Source organism: Crocodylus siamensis, chromosome 2, assembly GCF_052110815.1.
Source record: "Crocodylus siamensis isolate JL-2025a chromosome 2, ASM5211081v1, whole genome shotgun sequence".
NCBI lineage: Eukaryota > Metazoa > Chordata > Crocodylia > Crocodylidae > Crocodylus > Crocodylus siamensis.
This window is the reverse complement of record NC_143396.1, coordinates 73,099,352-73,120,327: the sequence shown is the minus strand read 5'-3', so window position 1 is coordinate 73,120,327 and position 20,976 is coordinate 73,099,352. Positions and strand designations below refer to the sequence as shown.

At 43.9% G+C, this 20,976-nt stretch overlaps 1 protein-coding gene across 1 annotated transcript in view; it reads right to left on the bottom strand.

The window, feature by feature from the left end:
- The window catches only part of AGA (aspartylglucosaminidase), a 33,770-nt gene extending 13,617 nt beyond the window's left edge, over positions 1 to 20,153 (bottom strand). The window contains exons 1-8 of the mRNA XM_090036148.1: positions 19,971 to 20,153; positions 17,920 to 18,073; positions 16,781 to 16,893; positions 7,938 to 8,050; positions 5,948 to 6,068; positions 4,292 to 4,367; positions 3,306 to 3,413; positions 310 to 443 (exon numbers count right to left, since the gene is read on the bottom strand). Coding sequence (XP_089892274.1) covers positions 310 to 443; positions 3,306 to 3,413; positions 4,292 to 4,367; positions 5,948 to 6,068; positions 7,938 to 8,050; positions 16,781 to 16,893; positions 17,920 to 18,073; positions 19,971 to 20,118 — 967 coding nt within the window. The 5' untranslated portion in view covers positions 20,119 to 20,153. The remainder of the gene's footprint in view (positions 1 to 309; positions 444 to 3,305; positions 3,414 to 4,291; positions 4,368 to 5,947; positions 6,069 to 7,937; positions 8,051 to 16,780; positions 16,894 to 17,919; positions 18,074 to 19,970) is intronic.
- Between the last annotated feature and the right edge of the window lie 823 nt (positions 20,154 to 20,976).

The window sequence follows — 20,976 nt, the reverse complement described above, 5'->3', positions numbered from 1 at the left end:
GGTAGGGTGCTGTTTAATGCCACATTGAAATCCAAACCGTCTCCCCACTAAAATGCTTGATACTCAAAGCTATGGATGGACAGCATGACTGCATCAGTTAAAAGTAAAAACACAACAAAAAAACAACAAAAAAACCCCCCAAACCCCGAAACAAACAAAAACCAAACAAACAACCCGAAAAGCAAACAAACAAACAAAACCCCCCCACATGTTGGGAAGGTTGGAGGATCCTGTTTTAAAATGGATCTGTCTGTTTCATTTGTCTTTGTGACCTGACTTAAGTTGTGCGTGTTGAACAAGAAGACATACCATAACTTCCAGTTGTGTTGGCACAGATAACAGCACCAAAGAACTCTGGAGCATACGTCTCGATTCTAGAAACAACTTTCTGACAGGCTATAGTTGGGTCTATTCCCATCCTCATATACTCCACCGCTTGATAACTAATTTAAAAACAAAACCAGAAATGTTAAAATCAGTCTGACAGAGTATAATCAGAGTAATGAAATACATATTAAAAAAACAAACCCCCCCTTCCAAAAAAAATCACATCCTGAAATAGAAATTTAGCCCAGGGACACAAACCAGTATAAGCGATCAGAAACTGACTTCTGTAACACAACAGAAGTTCAGTGCACATAAATTACTTTCAAAATAGCCAAAACTGATTTAAGATAAACCTGGATGGATGTAGTATCAGACTGAACTGATTTAATTTAAATTGGTTTATTGAACTTCTGTCCTAGATCCCCTCCAGATTCAAGTTAACTCACAGTGCCCCAGCATCCCAGGATGCTTTGCACCTACCCCACAAGCCCTTTCCCCTCGCAGGGCGGGTGGGTTAGCCTTGGCTTGAGCCGTCTGCTCCATCTAAACAGGAAGGTGTGCTCTATCTCCCCCTGGCTTCTGGCCTGGGCCACTGTAGGCATGCAGTTGCATTTCCGGAATCAAAAGTGAATGTCTGTTTACTTGCATATTGGTTCAATCTACACAGCTTAGACCAACCTGTGAAGACTGAATCAATTTAGCCTCAGGATTTTTGACTCTCTGTGCTTAGTCCTAAAGATTTGAACTCTAACTCAAAAATCTACAGAATAGCAAAACTCCATGTTGGAGATTAATGAGTTAGTATTACATATCATATTACCACATTTTTGTAAATAATACAAAAGAGAAAGAATGCCAATTAGAACATGAATTAGAAATTGAAGAAACTAAGTTACTGCCAGATTCCTTCTTGTTTGAATTTATGAACTGCCACACCTAAGAATTCTGAATTGCTATTTTGTGTATTATGTTGATTTTACCAGTAATTTCTACAAGTGTTAGGCTGCTGAAAATATCTTAATACTTCACTGAAGATAAACAGTAAATCTTACTTTCAGGTATCAAAAAACCTTTTAGAGAAGTATGAATAAATCCATGCCTCTCCTTAAAAATGTTGAAGCACAGTAAAACATTCATGTTTTTTCCACAGCTGCAAGGACAAGTACTCATGTGGAAGTGGAATCTGTGATTAAACTGACTTTGCACCTTTGTTTTTTTATTTTTTTAAATGGAGGCCTTTATAAATTGCCACCCCATAGTCTCACCAGAGCTATGGGATTTTTAAATACTTTTTATTTTGAATACAATAAAACCTCCCAAAATATCTACATTTCCTTCATATCCATGGTAACAAGCTTAGCGACACTATGAATAGTTGCTGCATATTGCCTCGCATTTCTGCCATGTCCAAGAAAACAAAGAACATAACTCTGTTGTAATTTGGAACTACACAACATGGAAAACCCCCTCCAAAGATGCGCTTTTAATTCTGTGCAACAACACATCCCTAAAAGGCTGCTATTCTGTACTTTTGCTTTCAGAAACAGAAGACAAATCAAGTCACAATGACATGTTACAATACATTAACACTTCTACATGAATAGTACCCAGCACCAAATCACTTTGGAAGAAGGATCCTCTAATATTCCCAAATTTCCTTAAAAATGTAGCTTCTATGTTAGGGCTGCAAAATTAAGCAAATTTTTGGTATATGAATATAGACCTATATTCTGACATTGTAAATGTATATTTCTTTTCCAGATCAGTCACTTTTCAAAACCAGTATGTACAACTAGCACAACTATCTGACACTTTTTCAAAGTTTGGGAACCACAGGCCTAAAGCAATTGATTGGAAAAAAAGATTGTGCACCACTACTTTAAAATGATACAACCTTAAGTATCACCAGTATTTAAGGGGGGGGGGGTATGGAGGGGGGGTGTGGGTGGGGAGGCGGTGACAATGTGTGGGGGAACATAGGGTATGTTGGGGAACTGTGTATATATATGTAGGGGGTTGTAGGGGCAGGATGTGGGTGTGTGAGGAAGGGTGGAGGGGTTTGGGGACCCCCTGCACTCCCCTCACGGCACAGCAACAGGCGGACATGCCTCAGCTCTGGCCAGCGCTGCACATCCTTCACCAGGCAGTTTGTATTACCAGAGCTTCCTGCATTTGCCAGGCACAGGAGGGAAACCCTGCACGCTGAAGCCAGTTGCCTTCCCCACCTCCCAGAGGAAGGAGCCTGGGGCTTCCCTTCAGTGCCTCACAACTCCAGCAGGGAAGGCAGTCAGCTCCAAAGTATTAGAGTGAACAATTATTCATTTGTGTGAATTAGTTTCAAACTACTATGGCAGATCCCTTGTAAGCAGCAACCCGTTACCTCAAGAACTGAATATTGTAAACACGTATCTATGAGCCTTCCAATAAAGATCACTTGCAAGATGTGAAAATAGCAGTCAATAAAGTTTTAAGCAGGGTCTGCAAGAATAAGCATACCCTCCTTCTGCCTCTATTTCCAGGTGTAAATGAGACATAATTATATATAAATCCCAGGACAAAAAAACCCAATAACTTATGGCCTCTTCCTCATTTCCTCAAACTTTGTTTGTTCCCACAAGTAACACTAGGGACCAAACAAGACATTTTGGTGGAGGACATATGGTGTTGGAATTTGCTCTGTGAATCCCAACACTGTCAGCATTCAAGGAATTTGTCATGAAGTAGGGAAAAGGAAATGAAAGAATTCATAATTGATATGTCATCTCCAAGACAAGCTGTGGAGAACACAAGTGTTTTGTTTTGTTTTTTTAAAGCCATGGTGATTGGCCCTAATGTCTCCTTTTTCCCTTTCTGCATGCCATGCTGTGCAGTAAACCAATAAACAAACAAGTCTTCTTAATAAATCATTCTGTGTGTTAGTTTTTATTCCACAACATTTTTCCAGGGAGACTTCAGCAGTTTCCCCAAAAAGGACAAACCTGGGTAAAAATCGCATCATGATATCACCATCTCCAGTGGCTGCAGCTCCACCAACTGTGCTATCAGCATAAGCTCCAGCTCCAGCTATTGGAGAGTCTCCTACACGACTAGATAGTGAAAGGGAAAGAAACCCACAAAATTAATTGGACAGTTGGTTATAATGGGTCAAATTCAGTTACATTAAGTGTATCTTCACTGCAGCTCTCTCAGTTTCATTGGTATATGAAAATAGCTGGGCCCAATATGTAAAGGCAATTGTTTAATTCCTCCTCTGTTTCCCCAAATAGAATATAGCATCATTAAAAAAGTATTGTTCTTAGTTTCATATGCCAGATTTCCCTAAACACACAACTTGTTAATGTTTTCTCACACCACAGTATAAAGATCAGCATTATAGCATACTATAAAAACCACACCAAGAAAATCATCATAACCTGGTGAAACAATGCCCAACTCTAACCTCAGCCTTCACTATTTGGAAGAGACTCTTACTCAAAATAAAAATGTTTGCACACATGTACGCAAGCCCTACTGTATTTATGGTGTGGCTCCTGAAGTCCAGAAGATATTCATATGGTCAAATTTATCTTCAACAGGAATAATTTTTAAAGCTTTTTTAGCTTTAAGAGTGAAAACGTATGCAGTGATCATCAATAAAAAGACTCTCAAGTCTCTACCATGGTAATAAAAGCAGAAAGTAGCAAACCCACTACACTTAAAGAACCTAATTTTGTTTCCATTTAAAAGTCAATAGCAAAAGCAGACTCAGAGAATGTGTTATATTTATACATAAAATTGAAAAACAAGCCAATTAAAACGTTATTATTTGTAATGCAGGAGCACCAAGGAAGCCCAAATAGACACTTGGGGCCTTTTTTACTTGGTCACAGCATAAGCACAGTGTATAAGCAAAATTTAAACTTACATTGATTAAATCAGGTATTATAATCAACATACATATTTCTTCTGAACTAAAAATACTAACCCCTGTATTTTGTGGGTTGCACCATTTGTAGATGTCCCAGCAGCAACGTTTCCAGTCTCACCAATTACAATCATGCCTGCAGATTTTGACAAGAATGAAGTTTAATAGGAGTAATTCACATACATTTGACAGTACGAATGTGTCAGAACAGAACATTTTGACAGCACATTTGAAGGCCCAGGTTGCATGTGCAGTTGGGCACTTGAGCACCTTAATTCTTGATACACTGGAACATTTTAAAATTGACTATATGTAATCATCTCTGGTTAACGAGTAGAAGACAGACGTGGGGGAGGGGAAATTCCAAAACAGTGCTTTATCAGAAGAGAAATCTTGCCAGTTTGACGCAGCTCGCCCATTGTATACAACTCTCACGCTTCAGTGGGGTTTTTGGTGCTTTTATCTAATAGCCGATTTAACTGGAAAGAAGCGCCAAAAAGCCCTGCTGAAACATGTGAGCTATATAGGCACTGGGTGAGACAGGCCGTAACTGATGTACTTCCTCTTCTGGGCATGCACTGTGTTCAGGGTGTGCCAAGCTGAAAGCAGTTTGTTTTTTCTTTGACGTCTATAAGCACCCAAAGTACGTATATTCTAAATCCTTTACGAACATTTACTTTGGACAAATTCTGAAGCAGCTCTCATACCATATTGCATCTAGAAGCCCATATATTGGGGGGGGGGGGGCGTGGAAACTTAACTGTAGTTCAGTTTTTTAAATGCAATAGAGTTATCCATAAACAGATAACCCATCTACCTTGGCCTCCCCAACTTCTGCAATCTGGACACAGTTATGAATGTATGTCCTAATTCAGCAAAGGCATTTAAAGCCTGTAAGGAGCCTAACTGCCTTTAGTGAGATGTGTTTCCATATGCAAAGGGTTTTAGAAGGGGGTGAGGCACGGGGGCTCAGTACTTAATTTCTTAAGGGCTGCTTGGTACAGAAAACCAGTTGTCATACAAGAAGTCTTCAGTAACTACACTGGCAACAATCCAGAACAAAATGAGGGAGTTAAAATTTAACTAACAAAATATAGAAAGGTAACTTGGACTAAAGCATTTAGAATCAGCCTCAAGCCAGGAGTTCTGGAATCCTTGCTATATAAATATCACGTATACCAATAAATACAAGAGGCTTTGGGGGGGGGGGGGGTTACTTTTGGGAGATCATTTAGGGAGTATGTTCTATGATATGTTTTAATAACTTTATCTGTCTTTATAAATTTATCTGTTTTTTTATTGCAAGTCATGCTTGACGTCTTTTTGAGAGGGAAACTTATAAATCAAATAAATAAATACATAAATTTTAAAGTACAGGCAATTTTATACGACCCTCCAAACAGGGGTCTCTAGCAAAACTCTCAGGTGCCTTTGTTACTACTACTACTCTTAATTTGTTTTAAGCATACCACTTTGCAGTAAACCTGTTGTTCCACCCAAAAGTTAAGTGGAGGAAAGATGTTAATAGGGTTTATAATGTAAGTTTAAGTTAACTAAAATGTTGTAGCTATCCCTTTACAATAGACACAAAGTTAAAAACAAAATGTTGAAAACATTGATGTGCATTTGGTATCCTGCCAATTTGAAAACTTTTCTTGTTATATTCAATTAGCAAAAAATGAGTCTTTTAGCATAAAAGTTACCAAAAAACTTTACCAATAGTATCATGATTATGAATATTCATTTTTCTTTGTGAGATGCTCCACTCTTTTCTGTTATTTAATTCTTTAGCCCGTTTGTATGGTCCACAGGATTTTGAAGGATCTGGTATTACATTCTGAAATCAACATTTTATTCATAAACATAATGATATTACAGTAAAACTACATTTTAAAAAGCTACTGTAACAAATATCTTCAGTCCAAGTATCAGATACTTAAAATGACGATGATACAGCTGTACTGAAGTACAAAAGCTGAGAAGAGATGCATTCACTGAATGGTTTCAATATTGTGTGATGTAGAAGCTAGTTTCTATAATATGTAAGTTCATTTAAAATATCATTGTTGCTTATTAGACTGGTAAAAGCAAGTTTACATTTCCCAGCAAAATGAAGAACTGTGAAAGTTTTCAGAGTTATAAAGACAAAGCAGGTTCCCCGTCTTTAAACTGGATTTTCTTCCTGTAAAGATGAAATACTATAGACATGACACTTTCAAGCAGAGGTAGAGGCAAGAAAACAGGTATCAAATGAAGACGGTTCAATTTTACATCGTCTCATATAAGAGACAGTGGCCATGTACTCATATACAGTTTCTACTAGAAGAGTCACCATGTTTTAGTAAAAACCACAAGCGTACATTTGTCAACCTTTTCCTCCTGGAGCAAAAGTGGCTGCCCTACAAGAAAAATACCTTGCGAACAACCAGGTTTAATATTCCAGAGAGCATTTCTTCCGAAAGAATGAAGGTCTACATACTAAATGCTTAACTCCTCCTAGGGACCAAGTGGAGTGGAGCTGGGGTAAAGGCTCCTGTGCCCTCCCTGAACCCAGAATCACCAGTGTGGAGAAGCCATGTGGGTGGCACAGCACAGTCATCTCCTTCTCAACTACAGTTCCTCATATGAGAACTGTGCAGGGGCTTTGCCTCACCACTCCCTCTGCTTGGCTGTTAGGCACCAGGAGTCAAGCGACAGGGAGCAGTTCACCTCGCTGCCTGCTTCTCACACCCAAGTTCCTAGAGTGAGAAGCAGACAGGAGCTTTGCTGCACTCTCCCCTGCATACTTCCCCTTGCCTTTCCCCAGGGGAACCACCTAGCAGGAAACAGGTTTTGAGGAGGCTCTTCTTGGGATAACAAGGCAAAGTCCCTTCCTGCTTCTCACACTGGTGTCCTAAATGTGTGGAGCAGGAAGGGATTTTGCCCCACTGCTCCATCCCCTCAGCTCCCCAGCATCGGGAGCCAAGCAGATGGAGCACAACTGCAAGTCCCTTGCTTCAGTCTCCCAGGAACAGGACTGCAGCAGCTAATGCTTTCCCCAGATTAAGGTGAAAGGGCAAGGAACAGTTGCAGACTCAACAGCTATATTTCTACCTCTTCCAGAATCATTTCTGGTGGAGGAAAATATCCAGCTCTACAAAAGAACATTTGTAGGCAACCAGTGTATATATACATACAATAACAAAGCGCACCATACAAGAAAAAAAAATAATACAGAAATAAGGACACCACTCCACACAGAAAGACAAGAACAGTAATTAATTCTTACTACAGGGCCAGTTTTAGAAAGCAAACATCCAAGGAGTTGTATTAAAGTTAATAGGACCACTCACATGCCTAAAAAAAAAAAAAAATCACTCACAGGCTTAAGGAAATATCAGGGCCTTAATTTCTAGTATGGGATTTCATTTAGAGAGACTCTTGCATACAGAAATATGAAATCATGCTGCATGGTTCACAGCAAAGATGTGTTCCCAAATTCAGGAACAGCTTTATACTAAAGCTAAAGGTTAACAGAATTCTGCAGATCAGCCAAAAATCTTCTAGTCTCCAAGCATACCAATTGCAACTCCACAACTATTTTGTTGGTTAATGTTTCTTAAATTTAAACATTGTTTTCAGTATGTTGAAAGTAGCTAACAATACTGTGTATTCAAATTTCTAAAAGCAAAATAATATACTATTACAATAATTATATATACTATACCTTCCAGTAGTTTGGCTGGCAGCTTTGATTAAGCCACTTTAAATATATTGAAAGTGAGTTCTGAGTGGTTAAATCTTCATATGGAAACCCCATGCTCACAGCAAACAAGGAGGCTTTAACAGGCAAAAAAAGAAATCAACAACATTTTAATATACTTATATTATTATACAATAAATTTCCTTGATGATCATGACAACAAACGAGCTCATTTCCCTGGAACTGCAGAATATGTTCTTCAGAGAAACAATATCCGAGATTACTCTGATGTACCATTATAACATTCAAGTCTTCTTTTGCCAGAGGGTCTATAATCTTGTTCTTTTAGGGGTATGGATAATATATATCTTGGTTCCCTCTCCATTTAGAGTCCTACTTACATCTACAAGTATACTTTTAGTGAATTCAAGTTGTGTTACTGCAGAAAGGAACAAAATTGAACTGTTGCAATCAACTGGACATATACAACCGCTCAACCAAAATAGAATGTGCTACTTTAACTAAATAGATAAAAAGTAACAAAGTTACATTACTTTAAAATTCTGAAATCTTAACATTTTTAAGTGATGCCTGCAGAGAGGGAACAGATGCCCATGCCTCCCAAAGCCGCATCTCCCAACTTTTCATGATATAACAGTCTTATTTCCTACAGTTTTAAAAATGATTATTTCCTTATGTTAAGGTCTTTTCTATCCTTTGACATTATATAAAAGGCCCTACCAAACACCAAGAAAACTGATTCCCTATGCAGCAAGGAGCAAAAGCGTTTGCGAAAGCAAGCCAAGTTTAAAGCAAATAAATGGAAAAAGTTCTAGTTACTCTTTTTAGTTACGGTAAAGCACATTGACTGACATTTTAAGTCACCAGTCTTTTCATCATTTGATTCCTTTGATGTCTAAGTCTAAAAAAAGGACAATTATTTATGTACCGTTTATTTGTGTATTGCTTTTACAAAAATGTGCTTATTTAAGTTTTCTTGTTATGAAAACAGCAATTCTCTCATAATTTACTAATGTTCCAGTATCTAGAGTAAATAAGTATGAGACTACTGTGATAAAAGCCCGCTTACTCGTAAGTATCAACACCTCCCTTCTGACTTTCGTAGCCTGCTTTTTAGTCTAGGTGGTAGAGCCTTTATTGGGTTTTTTTTGTTTTTTGTTTTTAATTACAGAAGTTTTTCACTAGGATTCTGGACTTTAGTTAATGGACTCATTGGCAAGAGAATGGGCAGTGAACAGGTCATGTTGGGATCACAGATGCTCCTCAAATCTTAACAATCAACCTTAAGTCCCCTTGCCAAACAGACGTATAGAATCCCAAATTTGGCCGTGAATTTGCACAGATGGTCCTTCACACCTATGCAGAGCTCTGTGCAGTATTCAGTCTTTAGTTACTCTTCTCTGCTAGCATACCTTAACCCTGTTCTGAAAGGCTCACATGATAAACTGAAAGAGTAGTTCTTACAAGCCCAGCCTGTAATAAGAAATTCCTAAACTCCATTCCTGAGAGAGGAAGAAAGGGAGGGAATGGAGGCTTTAAGGAAGACTAAAGCCAAGTCTCTATACTGGGCTTTATAAACTCAAAAGCAGGAAGTGTTTGGCAGTGGAAGAGTGTGGAGCTCCTGGGGATGAAGCTGGGGAAGCTGAACTCCATAACCAGTTAATTATGAGTAAGCCCGGGCAATGGTGACAGTTGAGCAAAAACCAGCCGTGTCTAGGTGAGACCTATGAGTTAAGGCATTTGGTAGGGACTGATGCACTGTGAACATAGGTGACAGGTAGGCAGCATATGGTGGGGAGGCCCATATGCTCCACCTGACAGGGCCATCCCTGCCACCTATGCCGTCGCCGGCTTCTGTGGGGGCTCGCCAGCCCCGTCCTCACCACCAACAGCTTCTGCAGGTGTTTGCCAGCCCCACCCCTGCCACCAACAGCTTCTGTGGGTGTATCCCCACACTCAGAAGGCATCAGTCACCCATGACTGTGAGGCATTATAGCAAAAGGAGCTTGGATCGTGAGGCAAGCTCCTTTTTCTGGTTGTGATGGGAGTAGGGAGGCTGCAAAAAGGGTACTCTGTTGGAGTTTTCAGACTGCTTTTTGATCTGGTGGTCTGATGCAGAGCCGGAAAACCCTACAAAATGATTTGGCAGGCAGAGCAGAAGTCCAAGAGAGATAGGATACTATAAGGGCCTAGGAAGGGGGATCTATCTGTATGATACAATCAGAAGAGACACTTAAAGTTACTGCCCTCTGACAAGACTAAAGACATACTCCCAAAATAAAACCAGAAGGCATGGTAGGCAAGTGAGTGAGGTACTCAGGTGTTCCACAGCACACACTGACCTCTGTTCTAGGGGTACCTGCTGCCCCATAGAAGTCAGCAATGTTTTTGGATGGAGTGCCAAAAACACCCCAGCCTCGACTTAAGATGTTGGTATGTCAGGGCAGAGGGTGGGGGAACTGCAAGGGACCCAAAGCCTTGTTGTGGCAACAAAACCACAACCCCTTCCCTGCTATTAACCCGGAGGCGTGTACACACCTGCCACCTGCAAGATTGGGGCTCCACCGACCTCAATGCAGCTGTTTTCAGCCTCCCCACTGCCTACTTGAGTATCTTGCAGCCTCCCTGCCAGCCCAGAGCACAGGCTGGCTGTGGCAGGCAACAGGGAGGCTGCAAGCCACTGCACTGAGGTCTGCAGAGCCCCAGCCCAGCTCATTGCTGGTGGCAGGTGCACACACATCTCTGGGTGGTAGACAGGAGAGGGGCTGGGTTTGTGTTGCTCTGGCTCCTTCCCACCGCATACGCAGAGGTGCATATGCAGCTGCAGCCAGCTGTGGAGCCTGGGTTGCTCACAGCAGGCAGTGGGCAGGCTGCGAGTAGGTATAAAATGCTTAGAACAAATTAAGGAAAATATAGCTAAGGCACTTAGAGCAGGAGCAGACAAAATATGGCCCGAGGCACTTTCACCTGGCCCGAAGGCATCCACAAATGAATTGTATCCTGCCTGGCCCTTCTGCCCACAAGGGTGGGAGCGAGACCCCTAGGTATATATACAACCCCCAACATACCCTATTGGGGTTTGCTTCCACACTTATGGGCCTGGCCCAACCAGCAGCAGCCGCCCCCAAGGGACCTGCTTGTTTTCCCCAGCATCCTACTTGCTCCAGGCAGCAGCTAGAGAAGAGGCTGGGGGGGGGGGGGGGGGGGTTTAGCTGAATGAGGCAAGGAGTGTGGGGTTGGAGGAGCACGGAGCTCAGCTGGGCAGGGTATGGGTGTGAGGGAAGCTACGGGGATCCCTCACACACTCCCCTGCATGGCGTGCAGCCCCAACTACTGGCAAGAGCAGCAGGCAGGGGCACTCAGAGCACACCCTGCCCAGCCTGACTATCATGAGGGCTCCGAGCAGTGTGCCTGCAGCACCTGCATTCATGTGGCACTAGGGGAAACCCAGTGCTGGAGCTGGCTGCCTTCCCTACCTCCTGCCACACAAGTCCCAGGACTCCACCGGGGGGGGGGGCGGGGCAGGAGTGTCCCAGACTCTGCTTCCCTGTGGAGTCCTGGGACCTGCACAGCAGGGGCAGGGAAGGCAGCCAGCTCCAACACAGGGCTTCCCTCCAGTGCCACATGAATGCAGGTGCTGCACGGTGTGGAGCCCATGATACATGTGGGCTGGGCAGGGTGCTGCTCACCCCTATGCGCAATGCTGGCTGGAGCTGTAAGCCACTGGGTGCCAGTGCCGGGGCAGTGGGGGCTGCATACCATGTGGGGGGGTCACCCCTCACACACACACACACCCTGCCCCAACAACCCCTCCCACATGTAGGCACACACAATATACTCTATACCCCACACAAAGTCATCCCCCCACCTCCCATACACACCATCTCCACCTCCCCACACATCCACCTGGATACACTCCCCACATCCCACCAAACACACCCTCCTGCCCCCAACCATACTCCACAAAATATACAAAAGTAAGACTTGATTTTTGAGTTATAATGCAATCACCTCTATATACAGTACACAAACATAAATCATGACAAATACTTTTTGTAATAAAGTTAAAATATGTTATAATAGGTGTCATAAATGGAGGGAGAACAAATTTGGTGGGGGGGGGGCACTGAGTGCATGCATCCCCCTCCAACAGGTAAGTCTGCAAGAGAAGGGGCAGAGTGAGGTGGGGGAGGAGTGGGGCAAGGGCTCCCCAGCCCAGCTGCAGCCGCCAGAACCCCGCAGCCGGGCTGCCTTGTGGCCCTACCGCTGCCCTGCATTTGGGGGCTTAGCCCTGTTAGTCGTCCCCTTCTGCTGCCTATGATAGGTGATCGAGTGTACGACTGGGTTTCTTTCTGGTTCCAAGATGGCAACCCTCCCCTCCCAAAAGATGCATTTCTGGGGGGCAAGAGGATGGACTTCCAGTGGCACAGGTCAGGAGGTTAAGGGGCAAGAATTCAGGTCCCATTATGACAACCAGGAGGCAAGTCAACTAATAAGGGGTGGGGCTACCCATGCAACCCTCGACAGCTGACCAACACTCATTAAATGGCCCTTCAGCAGAAATAACTGCCTGCCCCTGCTTTAGCATCTAGTGTAATATAGAAGTTAAAAAATAATTTTTTCAGGAGGTAAGGAAGCCACTTGAATTTTAAACTCAAACTGCCAACCTGCCAAGCTTACATTGTTTGTGTTTCTTTTCTGCTACTTTTTCATTTTGAGTAAAATCATAATTTTTCAACTGGACTGTCTGCACAGCAAGGATGGAAAAAATGAGCTAGTGAAGGTAATGTGCAATTTGGACACTTTTAGTAAGACTTATACAGTAATTCCATTAGTGCTAGATACATGGTTTTACTACCAATAAATGAAAATATGTTGCTTTTTAGTATAACTGAAAACATGCTTAAGACATGGATTTAACAAGAATTCATCGTCTCATTAGATTATTCTGTGTGCATCAACTACTTGAACACATTCATTCTACCCAACCATTCCAGTATTAATCATCCATTCGAGTACGATTCAGTGGCACATCACCCTGCCTCTCTCACCTTAAAAACTGGGACAATCAACATTAAAATAGCAAGCTGTAGGGTGAAAAAACCCTGTCATCCTCTCTATTTGATATAATCTAGAGGTACTTGAGCTAAACAGAACTGTGAAAATTGCTTAGTAGTCACAGAAGTGCAAGAGATCCAATTAGCATTTTCAATATTGAATACTGAAAGTAACATAAGTTTCCATTACAGCTGTACTGTCAGATGCAACATAGTTTCTCTCACACACCATTTTACACAATGACTCTTTAACAATACTGACAACCAGGAGTGAACAAGTGAAGGCTGCTGAATCATTAAAAAACAAAGCACTCAAAAAAGATTTAATATTCCTGGACCGAGATACTGAATCTTTTAAGTCTCCAAAGCAGAAACATCTTGAATTAGGGTAACAGCAAGAAAATAGGGAATGATCTGACTCCTTCACTTGATAAGAAACAAACTACATACTAGAAAAATGCTTACGACTCATATCAGGGGTTTTTTTTAAAAACCATATTTTAAGTTGTTTCTATTACTTTGAACCGACATAACTCAAATTTGTTTCCCCACTGATCTCAAAGTTTCAGTTCTCTATGCTTCTAGATGTGTGTTCCTATTATCTGTGCCATCATCGTATTCTTCATATATTCTGTGTCTGACTCATTCATACCTGCTTTCTCTGTCCCTCTCTGCAAAAAAAAAAAATCATACAAATGCTCCAACTACCTTCACAAGGAAGTTTTTATTTTGCTTCCATCTCCAGTCTTTTCACACAGGAACACATTTCAAACCTACTTTCATCTCACCTCTTCTTTTTTTGAAAGACATTTAGCTAGCATCTATACTTATCAGTAACTTTCTACCTACCTTCACTAAGACACCATCCTTTACAGTCGTGCCTAAGAGACCATCCTTTACAGTCTATAAGTAGTTCTTCACTTAGTCACCTGCCACTCTTCACTGACAGTATTATTGAAGCTTTCCTTTTACTGCATGCATTGAGGATTTTTCTTGCCATCATGAATAATGCAACGCAAACTACCACCATTCACTAATGCTCTGCAGCTTTTCTAACTGGAGTGTCTGCACAGTTGACCTAATGGTTTACATGTCATTGTGGCTCTTTGGTTAATACTGACTGCTCATTGTGTTTTGGAGCCAGTCAAAACTAGGTCTTACTGTTTTATATTCCAAATTCATATTCTAAACCTAGCGGCGAAATTCAACTCTTTAACTACATCCTCACCTAATTGCTAGTTTGTTTTCCCAGCCCTACAATTCTCAACTCACTCTTCCGATTCCATTTCTGGCATTTCAAACTGCTCTACCTTTTTCCATCTGAACCCCTCTTTTCTGTTAAGTGTTAGGGAATATATCTTGTTTCAAAGCATTGTACTTTTAATACATACTAAATACCATCTCTGTTCTTTGTAGTTTAAAAGGATACACAAGACCTGTTCATGCCTAAATTAGTTTATAACCTAAATTAAGTACTGTGCAGCTTAGTATAACAATGAATAGTGAAAATTTACCTTTCACCCTCAAGTCCTCCCATCCCAACCAAACCCAATCACACCCGCTGACAGTGATGACGCATGTGAGGTATACAGGGGTGCACGTGCACCCTCTGAGAGTGCTGGTGGACCCCCTGACAGGCTGCACTCCCTGCTTAAGCGATGGGCAGGGGGGGCAGGCAGGAGCACCAGTGCCCCCACTGAGAGCGCTGGCTGGAGCTCTGCAGCCACTTCTGGAAGCGCTGTGGCCACTTCTGGGAGTGCTGCAGCCACTTCTGGGTCAGCGTGATCTGCAGGAGGACCCCCCCACCCCAGTCGGTGAGATTGGGGGGACCTCCTCACCCCAGCTGCTGACTGGTCACGGGGGGGGGGGGCGCATGCCCCGCCCCGACTCAGGTGGCACCAGTTACCCATGCCTGCCAACCACCTATTCTTTATTTTTCACTATTCCATGAAAAAAGCTGCATCAGAAAGATCTCTCTCTGGAAACTATGACCATTTTACTAGCCTCTTCAAATCATCTTGTTTTCAAAATCAGAATGTTCTAGTTTTGACCCTGATGGTTCTGAACACCATTTCCTTCCGAGTCTCTACTCTCTCACCTATATTCTTCCCTTTTTTCATTTAGCCCTGTAACAGGGGGGCCTCTTGGTGCCGACTACCCAGCGGCCTGCCCACCTGTTTCTGGGCTAACTGCCCGCCTTCTCTCCCTCCATGCCTTGTTGTTAATAGTTTAACTGATCTTAATAAGCGGGAGGCTGCCTATTTCTTGCCCTGATGCCAGGGGGCGCTATCTGTGGCTCCATTCCTCCCCTACACCACAGCACAAACCTCACAGATGGCATATAGTCATTGCTGGGCCCCAGACTTCTCCAATCAGGACCCCTCTAAGATCCCTCCATTCCGATGGCCTAATCCACCTTCATCCTGGGCAGCATAGCTCCCTGAACTGCTCCTTCTGGGTGTGGTCCTCCCCAGGACCTTTGGCTACTAGCCCTGGCCCATCTCCAGGCCAGTTGGAACCCCAGGCCCTCATCCCTTGGGTGTTCCTCGCAGTGGAACTGGGCCGCAGCATTGACCAGTCAGGGGGTGTCCAGACAGGTGCAAGTCTATGGCCCCACTCTCTCTGGGGTTCAACCTTCAACCCTACAAAGTGGGGAACCCACCCAGTTGTGAGGGCTAGGGGTTAACGCACCCCAACCCACCTTTCACTGGGGTGGTAAGTGGCCTGGCATTTCCTGGGGGCTCCCGTGCCACTGGGAGCCCCACCAGGCCACCCACTCCTGGCAGGGTGCAGATTTAGGTCATACCCAGGACCAGGAACCTCCTGATCATCCCCTACAGCTCCTGCCCTTTCCTCCAGATGATGCCAGCACCTCTACAGCCAAGCAACGTTGTTGCCTGGCCTCCCAGCAGCAAAGCTGCCCTGTTTATATGGGCAGCCCCAGATTCAAAATGGCTGCTCTCATCAGGCACCTGGCAGCTGCCAGCTCCAGGCCCTTAAAGTGGCAGGCCCCCACAGTGCCCTGCTGCAGGCCCCTACATTTTAAGGGAGCCTTAACTATCACCCAACTACCCCTTCCCCTGTCTATTCAATTTCCAACTTGTGACACATTTGTTCTATGAAATGAAATTAAAATTAGTCTACCAACAAAGTGTTGTTACTTTTAAAAAGGTGAAGACTTCACTGTTCATACTGTTTACCATTACCTGACTTGCTACATAAAGCTGCACAACACTTGATTTAGTTTATAAGCTCCTTTAGGCAGGAACAGTTCTCATGTATGGTTTTAAAGTGCAAAATACAGCAATAGTGTTTAATATATTACTAAACTTGATCTTAGTCTACAAGAGGCTGAGAAGTGTTAAAATATGCTTTGAAATAAATGCATTCTCTAACAATTCTACTATTCTTTAGGAAAGTTTCCACATGTTTTAAATGAAATATTTATGTTGAACAGCTTCTGTTGATACCATCTTATGCCAAATAATTTTTATTTAATGCCTGCATTTTCAGAGATATTAGTGCAGCCCTGGGATTACAAGTTAATTGCTGCAGATGAGACAAGTACAGGGAACATAAAGCTTTTCTTTTTTCCTCAGAAATACCCAAATTAAAAACTCTGATAATTTAGGGATAAGGGATACAATCAAAGCAAGATACATGCTTTTGTGCTATTTAGATGCAGCCATTTATACCAAGCTTAATCCACTATAAACTTTCTCCCACTATTGCAGTCACAAGTAAGACAAGGTTAAGGCACAGAAAGTTTAGAATGAAGTAGGTAATTACCTGACTCTCCCACCAATAGTGTATGCTTAGTGTGTTGCATCACCTTTCGTGCTACACCAATAGCATTTTTTACATGTCTGAGATCTGCTACAGACCCAACTTCCATGGTGTTGCTGAAAAGAGATTACAGTTGAGAGATACTTAAGGACTGCATAACTTAAATCGTGGCAAACAAAAATAGTTGTGCGCCCTTTGTTATATATACTCTGAATTTGTTTACACTAGAAATTGTATCATTTTTAATTATCCTGGCATAAAAGTCACACAAATGGGCACTGATAAGAGGAAGATTGACATTACAGGCCATCAGCTTTTTTGGCCGGTTTAGCTGATAATGTCACCGATAAATGCCTCGTGCACGTGTGCAGCTACTGCATGAACAGGGCCAGGAATGCAGCTTGGCAGCATGGAGAGCAGAATTCTGCTGGTAAGTTGCGGGGGTGGGAAGGGAAGGGGCGTGAAGGAGGGAAGGAAAATGGTGGGGACAAATCAAGGCCCCCCATAGTGAGGGAAGGAGTGGGGCTGGGGCAGGCACTGCCCAGGCAGGGTGGAACATGGGATGGAGCCACAGGAGGCTCACCCAGGGAGTGCAAGGGTGTAGATCCCTGCTGCTGTGAGCACCTCCAGGGGAGGCATGGGGGCATTGTCCCCTCGATTTGTGCGTGGGATGAGGGCAGCTTGCCCGCTGTGAGCTTGGGGCCAGGGGCTGTGCCAGACTCTTCCTAAAAAGAAAACATTTCACATTTCTCTATTAGAAATCTATTCTGAAAATCTCCAAGGCCTCAATCCTGGGGAAAAAAACCGCATCTTTCTCCTTTCACTGTTTACTTGTACAGTGACATGTATTCCATGCCATCTTTCACTTAAAGAGAGAATCTCTACTTTATTTTTGTCACAGACTCCACCCACTTTAGCTCATCTCTCAGCTGCTTTACCTGTCAACCATTAAGTGAAAAGCAGTGACTGCAAAATAAATGCTCAATTAGATTCCAAATGTCCTGGTGCTATGGTACAGGCCACCTCCCTGACCGGATTGCTTTTTCCTCAGTTTCACTACAGTACCCAATACATAAATATGTGTTTATATCTAAGTGTTCCACAGATCCCCAAAACCAAACTTTCACAGGCAATTTTCTTACCCATCCATTATCATAGCATCTAACGTTGTTTCTCCATGTTCATCTGGGCTTCCTCCAAACCCCACACTTCCATCACACTGCTCAATCTCGCACTGACCACAACCTGTTTCAACTGCATCTAACTCAGAGCCTCCTGACTGTAAAGTACGCCATGCTGTCAATCAACAAATGATAAAATCTGTGAGTGAAAATGAGCATCTACTGTTTAATGTTTGAAATCTTAAAACAAAAAGGATGGAGGCAAAAATAAATGATTTAAGTGTCAATAATAGGTAAAATCATCAGAAAATGTTACTCAAAATACAAAATTTTTCTTTTTTCCCCATTTTGATTAGTGTTTCTGAATGTAAAGTGAAGCTGTTTTTGTAACAGACGTATTCTTGTTCAACACTCTCCAAAATTTGCATGTATTTGGTATACCAAGTAAAAACCCAAAAATAATTTATATGAGTAGAACATTATCTAATTAGAATGCTTCTGCTACCCAGTAAGGTGGGAGTTACTTTAAGTCATAGTCATAAAAGTTGCTTCGCCTAAGCCCACACGGACCTGTATTAAATATTTACAGTTCCACATGGAATGACTTGCAAGAGTACGAACTATTAAAAGTTTAAGAAAACACAACCTAAACAAGTTTTTAAGTGTTGCTCAAGAACAATTTTAAAGAGAATCTGGAGTTCAAATATCACTCAAGTAAAAATGTGAAGGGTGGAATTAAAATTAAAGCAAAGCAATGAAGGCAAAGTTCATGCAACACCAAAGACCTTAGTCTATTTTTTATCTAATGTTTTCTGCTTTTTAATATTTGTTCACAGCCTGAACTTGCAAAACTTTATGAGTCACAAACATCCGTTTTTGCTGAACTTGGTCAAAAGTCTTAATCTCAGGAACTGTTTCACAAGCTTGGACTCTGAGACTACATATGGCCAAAGGGAAGTCAAGGGAGCCCCTACTTGGGTGCAATGTCTGAGGAACAGCTTGCAGGGTTAAGACCTGACCCACCAAATGCTTTGTACATAACTAACTCTCAAACCAATGTGGCTTGAAACAACTCTATTCAGAGTACTTAATGGAAGCAAATGTTTGTAGTCAGAGCTTCACTATGTAAAGTTGAGTTTTTGGATAAGTTGGAGTTTCCGGTTTAACCAACAAATGATGATACCAGTGCATCTCCTTTTTCCACAAATTTTTCATGTATGAGTGCATATGAAGCCACACATCAGTAGCACCCAGTACGTGTGCGTGAAACTGCAGATCACTAGTACCTGGTGCATGAAACTACACATTAGTAACGTGGGGGGGGGTTGAAGCTACATACTAGTAGTGCCCAGCATGTGCATGTGTGAAGCTACACACCAGCAGAACCTCGTGTGTGTGTGTGCAAACACATTCATATGTGAAGCTACACATTGGTAATACCCAGGGCACACGCATCTGCGTGAAACTGTACATCACTAGCGCACGTGTGCAAAGCTGCATAGCAGTAGCACCTGGTGCCTGTGCATCAACCAGCAGATGAGTAGTGATGAGGGTTGGGGGATGTGTGAAACTACACAGCAGTAGTGCCCAATGTGTGCATGTGTGAAACTACAGCACTTGGGTCCTGCAAAGCTAGTGTCCTGTGCATGTGAATCTACATAACCAGCCGTACCTGGGCTGTGCATGTAAAGCTACACATCAGGAGCACCTGACATGTGCGTGTGTGCACACATTCAGAAATACATGTCAGGAGGGCCAGGTAGCTGCGAAGCTACACACCTGCAGCACTGGGGGTGTGCGTGCCAGGCTCCATCCACATCAGTCAGCAGCGCCCACTGCCCTCGTGCCTCGAGCCCTGGGGTAACTAACACCAAGCGCAATAAAGGCGCTGGGGCTCACGACTGTCTGAACCCGGGGCCCCAAGTAGGGCATGGAGCACCGCGGGCACCTCCCAGCTCTGCCCGGTGGGTCACCAGGAGCCCGCCCCGGCCCCTCTCCCCGCGGGGAAGGCACCAGGCGGTGCGCAGGAGCCGAGGAGCTAACAGCTGCAGCCGCCGGCCCGCAGGCCCCACCTGTCTCCGCCGCCCCGCGGAAGGCCCACGTGTTGAGCACCAGAGGCAGCGGCGCCGCGCGCGCGCCCAGCACCAACACCAGCACCAGAATCATGACGCGGAGGCAGCGCCCCGGCCCGCGGCCACGGCGCGCCATGTCCGAGCCCATGTGACCCACCCACGGCACCACGTCCGGCGCGGCGACGCTTGCGCACTGCGCAGGGCCCAGCGGAGGGGAGGAGGTTCTCAGCCCCGCCCCTTTCGCCCTTCCTTCCTGCGCTCCACCCCCCGCCTCTGAGAGCGCAGCCGTTCCGAGCGCCTCCCTCCGTGTTGACCATGGTATTTCCCCTGCCAGGCAAGCATGCGACTGCCATCAAGGAGAGGCCACTATCAAGGTGTGAAGTGTGGAGACCCAGCAATGGGGGGCTGGCGGTCCAGACAGGGCAGGGAAGCCTACCTGGCAAAGCCCCTGAGAGGACCCAGGGTACGCAGCAGCAGGAGGAGGTTTCCTGCTGCCACCTTCACCTGACCGCGTTGTCTCAGGCCACAGAAGCTGCCTCCGGTCTCAATCCAGAGCCGTGTTAGTAAAGCCCTGTGGGACAGCGCCCCGCCAAATCCGACCAGGGGTCCATTTTGATGAATGTCGCCAGCTGTCTGCAAGTTTACAGCCGAGCTGTGAAAGATGAGGCGAAAGATGCTTTTTTTGAGTCTATAAAAAAATAAGAAAGTATGAGCTTGACCGAGGCTGTTTGCAAGTGTTGATTGACAGAGGACATCAGTATCACTTTGCAGCTGAGCAGGTGCATGGTTCAGTGCCCTGCAGAGACCTGTGAAGGTTTTGTGGCCTACAGAAGCCTTCATAGACCCCTCCTCCTCCCCAGGCATGTGCTGCTGCTGCTGCATCACAGCTGCCTCCAGTGGCTGCCCACCTGGAAAGTGGAGAGGCTGTGCATTCCCAGGCCGTCTGAAGCACCAGGTGAGACAGGGAGAAAGGCAGTGTGGCTGGTATAGAGCTGCAGGGCCAGCA